The sequence below is a fragment of the Bemisia tabaci genome, chromosome 5, assembly GCF_918797505.1.
Source record: "Bemisia tabaci chromosome 5, PGI_BMITA_v3".
In the NCBI taxonomy this organism is placed as follows: domain Eukaryota; kingdom Metazoa; phylum Arthropoda; class Insecta; order Hemiptera; family Aleyrodidae; genus Bemisia; species Bemisia tabaci.
Genome location: NC_092797.1, coordinates 35,726,462 through 35,733,702, shown reverse-complemented (window position 1 = coordinate 35,733,702; position 7,241 = coordinate 35,726,462). Strand labels below are relative to the sequence as shown.

The 7,241-nt window shown below is 32.0% G+C and overlaps 1 protein-coding gene across 3 annotated transcripts in view; it reads right to left on the bottom strand.

Annotated features, from left to right (window-relative positions):
* Nucleotides 1-216: 216 nt before the first annotated feature.
* The window catches only part of LOC109040804 (Myocardin-related transcription factor), a 158,972-nt gene continuing 151,947 nt past the window's right edge, over nucleotides 217-7,241 (bottom strand). For all 3 annotated transcript variants that reach the window (XM_019056876.2, XM_019056875.2, XM_019056877.2), the window contains one exon: nucleotides 217-6,785. In XM_019056876.2, the coding sequence (XP_018912421.2) occupies nucleotides 6,285-6,785 (501 nt within the window). In that variant the 3' untranslated portion in view covers nucleotides 217-6,284. The remainder of the gene's footprint in view (nucleotides 6,786-7,241) is intronic.

Below are 7,241 nucleotides of genomic sequence, written 5' to 3'. Positions count from 1 at the left end.
CAGCTGACTCATTTGCTGTATCCAATTAAGGAATAATAAATGTTGAAAGTAGCAAGGACAGTAATATAATATTTAAAGTAATTTAGATCCTGACATCTCTTCCTACATTTCGCTAATTTTATCAATTTGCATTTCTGTTGCGCGTGGATTTATTTATATTCCAAGAGCATTAAATTAACTCTTTTGGTGAATGTGATAAGAAACAACAACCTTCAATTTTAGAGTAAGTTCTCTAGGTTTTAATCATCTTCATACGACCATAATGTACAAAATAATAGCACAGATATCATTGGAAAATAATCAAAAAACAAAGTTTAGCCTTGATTCAGGTATAACAAATCATGCACTTTTTACTCAGTCCTGAGGATTTGCTCCTCAAGTCAAATATCTGACTCTTAGACAAGAAAAAGAAAAAGAAAGGAAAGCAATATGCTTCCATAAAAATACAGTTAAGTTGCATTGCCATATAAATATAGAGAAATAAAGGAACAGCTAATTACTTAAAACAGAGATAACAAAGTAATGCAACAAATAATGTGCATGCTACTTCGTTTCAAGCCTCACTCCTTTCATTGAATAGATATGTAAAAAAATCAGTTTACAGTGCCCGTGCTCATAGCACAAACATCTAATGCTCTTTAATTGGTCATGCTTTTTATTATTGTATACATTAATTTGAATTAAATTCTTTTTCGGGAAACACTGCCCAGATTTTCACCTAATTATGAGCAGTTTCTATTTGTAAGTTAAGCCAAAAATCTGAAAAAGCTATACTGATACATATAATGATTGCTAATTCTAAAACTGCAGGAGGAATATGAGACAGTTTCAAATGGTTCGGAAAGTGAATGGTAGGCGCCGAAAGAGCTTCAGAAAGATTGAAGAAAGTTTTTTAGAACTTCCATCATGGCAAAGGCAAATCCCTTCAACTTGAGTTTACTAAAAAAGAATCAACAGAAATAAAGAAAAAATCTAATAGATAACAGACAGATAAAATATTGCAACAGAAGAACCTCTTAAGGAAAGTGCTGCTTCAATATCAGTCGCTTTGGCTAGCAAAACTTGGAGGCAAGAAATCTTCCAGGACAAATATTTTTTTAAAAAAAAACGAAAGCAGCTCTCCAGTCCAATTTATTCCTACGGCATTCATATTGACAAAGATAAAAATAAAAAAGCAGTTAAAATTGCGTCTTACAGTTACTTGGAATAAGTACAGGATACAATATTTAGAAAATTAATGGAAAAGAGTACTGTTCCAAATTTATGAAAATTCAAGATCAAAACTCAAATACAAAATAGGCCAATGTCAAAGTCAGCCGCCAGAATCATGATAACTTTGACTGCATTGGTAACCTACATCAGTTAATTAATTCAAAACTGGCGGTCATTCAAACAAAACAAACAAAATAGATTGATAGAAAAGCTTGAGGGACAAGGATTTCTTTATATTTGTTAAAAGAAATGCAAAAATGGAATTCAAATTTCCAATTTAAAGAACTAGGAGCAAGCGCTTGCTAAAAGAGAGAAACTTGAAACAGGGAAAGCAAGACGTAAATTTATAGATGAATGAAGGGAGAAAATAAATAATACATTCGATAAGGTATTTAAGTAAAAATGAATAAATTAGCATGAAATTAATTTAAAGAATTCCTTACAATTAATCATGCCCAAAAACAAAGCTTCGATAGTCACAGGGCTGTATGATATTGATAGTTACCACCATCAGAGGAAAAAGGACACAAGAGGATCAAGTTATGAAAAACCAAAGATGCTTATGAACCTAGCAACACGGTTGTCCATTACTTGGACATCTCAAGAGAGAAGTAATTCAATACACATTCATTAAGTTATTTACACTGGATTACAACTATTTACAAGATTCAGGAATCAACAAATTTAGTTCTATGGATTTCATGTACAACAGTATACTACAAAGGTGTTGATTTATCAACTTTGAGAGGAGCCAACGTAGCGAGCTCCTTCTCAATCAAAGGATGTGGAGTTTTCAACAACTATGAAAAGCTTTAAATCAAGTGAATCTAGTGGTATTGATTAAAAGCATGTATTTTAAATGGCACACAAATTTTTTTAAGAATTTTCATCTTATCGCTTTGACAAAAACCCATTCTTAGTATTTCATCACGAGAAGAAAAATAAATCCTCTCTCTTGTTTTGCAGCTACACATTTGACAGTGCAATAGAACTAATTGCACTGGTCAAATTTGAAATTAATTCTTGGATGAGAAATTTATAGAGAGGCCAAACAGAGAATAGTTTAATCGAAACAAAAAAATGAATGGTTATAGTATTTTTTGTGGCTAATTCATTATTCTGACAACCTTCAAAAGATATTTCAGTCTTTTCAACAAAGCTTAAATGAAAATCAAACTTTTGGGTGCTCCCTGCTCCTACTGTCTTTAAAATGCACAATACCTCATCTAATCAGATGATGCATTTTAATTGCTGACAATATTTGGAAATTGAAAAAAGTCTTTAAGCCCTCCGAAGCACCATGTTCTTGATATTTATTACACATCTTTAGTTAATAAGAGAAAAAGGGAAGGAACCAAACTCGATCCCTAGTAAAACTTGGCGTTTTTTATTTACCTCTTCCTCTCATTAAACGATGTTATTACATAATGCCCTTTAGTATCATAATTGTTCATAAGTAGGAACTAATCACGCTAGTACCTGCCTGGTTTGAATAAAAATAAAAAAATAAAAAAAAATGGTCTATTTCATATATATTAAGCACTTCCATGAGTTTCGGCTTCTCTTACAAATCACAATTTCAGAGACACATGACTTTTTGGTGCTTTAAACTTTTCAAGAATAAACAGATCACTTAGCAATGCACTCACTAATGATGGTTTAATGCGCATTGCTTAGAATACCAAGTCAAAAAACCACAGTGACCAAGATAATTTCATCTATTGTATCACGTTTTTTAAAAGAGGATGTTTCTTTCAATTCAATCCGTATAAATGGGCAAATCAACAACTCAACCTATTCTAAATAAACTTGTGTTAATACGAAAAATTCTTGAGAAAAATGAAATACCAATGACTTGAGCATGTTAGTTTCATAAACTCTTACATTCCAATAGTCTTATTAGGTTGAAAACCCCACATGCTAAAATCCACACGCAAAGGCCTTTTTTTTCCTTTTTTCATCTAAAACTATTGATTGACTAAGCTTCCATAGAATGGCAAAAAAAAACAAAGAACAAGGGATACTTATAATGATTAAATTGAACTATACATACAACTCTTTGACAATAGAGAAATAAATTAAGTACTTAGGGTAAACTACCTAAGAAGTGATCTAAGAAGGAATCAAGGGCGAAACAAATTTTTTAAGGCAGTTTCTGTTGTTGAAAAATAACTTATTGCTTTCCTTTTGAGGAAACATTGGGAATGGTATAATTGGCAAATAAAGAAGCTCATTCAATAGAAAAACATGAACCTGACAGGCAATAATACGGTTTTGAAAGAGAATAAGCTATTAGTGTTTAAGGTTAATTCCTTCTGATATAAAAAAAAGAAAAAATAAAAGAGATACAATAAATCATAATGAAGCTTGTGAGATATAATTGCATTATTAGAAAGTGCTACAAATATGCATTTACTATCAGTTTAATACACTGAATTTCACACCAAATAATTTTACTAAAGAATGAATTTCACAATATATTTTATATTCAGAATTGCGGTATCTTTTACGCACTTCTGAAAGGCTGATGGTGTTTCTTAAAATTTATATCTCAAAAGTTCCAAGAAAGTTGATACACTGTTGAATTTCTTAAAAACCTGTACAAAGCTAGAATGAAAAGCTAGGTTTTTGATTGGATAAGGCACGCCTTTTGATACAACTCCCCGGACATAATATTGAAAATTTCAGATGAATTACCATTACAGGAGAAATGAGTTTTTCATAGAACCTCTTCAAGGTGCACATATGTAGATTGATGCTTTTGCATACTGATACTCAGCATTGTTAAATTGATTAAGTTTTTTGACACTTAGAAATTCAATCTTAAAAGATATGTGACAGAAATACTAGATTGATAAAAGGTATAAAAAAACAACAAATGCAATGTCATAACTATCAAGTGCTCATGCTGGTGAATGTTTGACTTGAGAATCTTAGTGTATGAAAAGTTAGGTTGTAAACAATAACAGACCCAATACAATATTAATGGCTTAAGAGAGATTCTAAACTGTCAAACCATCTTTTGGCTAGGTTAGTAGTGCAGTCACTGCGACAAAACAAGGGGCAATGTAAGAAATATTTCTGTTTTGGATTGAAGGACACTTACTTTCAGAAAATGAGGTGATGGCACAATTTTTCGATAAAAGAGATGGGTAACAGTTCACTTCATGAACTAAAAAATTGTACAGTGCTGTTAAAAGAGCCATCAGTATTTACTCTAAACTGATCAGAAGAGGTCAAATGTTTTATTACACCTTTATATAGGAGCCAAGTGTTTATGATGAAGTACATATTATATTCCTAATACTTTCATCCTTGAAATTTTTTTGTGAAAGTTGATTACATATTAGAATTCTGAAATAATAATATGATAAAAAAAAAGTCAACTCAATTTTTCTTAAGTGAAAGTTGATTTATTTTGGCAGAATTAGGTTGAAACATCATCATTGGTTGATGCTGAGACCTTCTCAGAAGACTATTAATGATTTAAACTTTCTTTTTTCTTTGAAGTTTATCATGCTTAGAATGCATCATAAAAACTAATGAGGATCTTGGTAATAACACCTTCAAATGTGATGACCGTTGACAGGAAAAAAGACCTCTAAAAAAGTCTGCAAACATCCTGAATTGAGCTGTCAACATCAGAGTTTACTCAAGTATTTAGACAATTTTTGAGATATGAAACGCTCAAAAATATCAAACAAAATTGGCGATTCAGGAATTTGAAGTTTTTGAGTCAATAACACAATTCCAAGGAAAAGCTAATCTGCTATAAATCTAGTCTGCCATGTTCAGGGCACACAATTGCCCGTTTATAATGCAACCAATCCATTAGTTGCTTGCAATTTATTTCTTAAGACAGCGTAGAGTTTTTTCGTCAAAAACTCAAAATCCAATTTATCAACTCGACTTGACAAAAATCGTTCAATGCAAAAAAATTTCTCCAGAGGTTAAAATCAATTTGCCTGTGGACGGTCACAGATATAACAGAAAGGAAACAAGTAAAGGAAAACCGGATTCACTGATGAATTAAGAGAAAAAAACAGATACTGACAGCCCTCTACTTAAAAAAGGCACTGAAAGTTTACTTATTATACCTATAACATTCTTGAGGAATTTAAGTCAATTTACCTTTAATCACTCGGAATGAAGTACATAAAACTAAGAAAATTTCCTCAGAAGAAATACAAAAAAAAAAATTTACAGTGCACACTTCTTGATACATAATTAAGAAAACAGGATTTTTTTTTCAAATTTGCATTATAGTGCAACCTGTTCTGTAAGTTTGAAAAAAACCCTGCGTTAAAGTAGCGCTCATTCAAATCGCAGAGCCATCTCAGGGGCTCACAGAGCTGATCAATCTGCTGATTACATTCCTAAATGTTCAATTAACGAGGGGAGACAGATAGATTTACAATAGATTTTTTTCAAAATAAATACAGAAAAATTTTAACGGGGACTAACTTTTCCATTATATTATCAAACTTTTCGAATTTAGGAGCTACGAATCACCAAGTATGCACCGTATTTATGGCTGGGCACTGTGATTAATAAATGAAGATGCTTTATGGTTGAGAATTCTGAGTGCTCAACATCATAAATGGAATAAATCTTGAAGTTAAATGACTGAAAAGACGAGTTAATGATTCTTTTAGATCATCATTTGTGCATCATAAGATGGGGCAGGGAAAAAAATATTGAGAAAACTTAAGGGAATCTTGGCACAAAAAAGCAACAAAAAATCTATGAAAGCTGAGTAAATGCACTGATTAGGGTAAACTTCAGCATCATAACCAAATTTTCTTTCAGATTATTTCTTAAGTTGTTTTTTTTTAAAGAAAAAAAAACCAAGGCAGAGGTATTGACATAAAACAAATACAAAATCACTGAAGCAAGTGACAAAACAAAGATAAAAATTATAATTCTACGATGATTCAAACTTCATTTAGAGCCCTGCTAAAGATGCTATTTCAGAGCTGAGACACACTTCTGGTATTTGCTATCAAAGAATATAATGAACTGCTGTTTAAAATCACGGAAAAATAAATAATAAAAAAAAGGTTACATAAATATTATGTAGCAAAATCTATATAATCCAAGGCTATGTCATTGGGTATTCTAAAGTCATGATCATCAAAATTGAAAGAGCTAAATGAATCTTGATGATTATCAATGACCATTAATGGATTTTCCAGATCAAATGGGTTATTATTGGCTGATGGCACTTGATGACTGTTTGTTTCCAAGACTCCGAGAATATTTAGCCAGTCAGAGTCATCAATGTCCATACTTGATGGGTTTTCATTCTCCACTTCCATTTTACAGCTGGAGTCGAACAAATTTATTCCTAAATCTTTTAAATCTAATTGCATGGCTGAATCATCACAATGCATCATTTGGGATGAGTCTTGATTTAAGTCAGAACTGATTGGGAATACAGGACCTTCTGAAGGAATGATATCATTGCTCAAAATATTCGGCGATTCCTGGACCGCAGATGGAGACAGTTCACCCTGTTTGATCAGTATTTCGATGACATCTTCTAAAGTTGATTCGCACTTGTCTGAGGGTTCCTAGAAATAAATGAATGTTTCATTAAAGACAGACTCATTTTTGGGGAAAATTTTATTCAGAAAAAAGGTCACCCTTTAAATACTGATTTGAAGTTCAGGGAACTTTAAGAGACAAGTCAAGTCTTCCATTTCCCACGGTTTCTCAAAAACCTAAAGAATCTAGGCTAACAATATAATACTTTTCATTGAAATTACTGATCAGAGTTGCCACAGACTCTAGAATTCCCCTGACATTTTTCTGACTTCTCTGACACAAAAAAATACACAATTTGACATAGTTTTCAGGCAAAATTTTTTGTTCAAAACGTCAAACCCATTCCAGGAAGCAAATTAAAGTCACTTCAATTTTCTCCTGACACTTTTGTCCCTCTAGCTTCTTAAAATTCCCTGACATTTCTAGGTATTACCTGACTGTGGCAACCTGAACTCATGCTAAGCATACAGTGATTCTTTTGA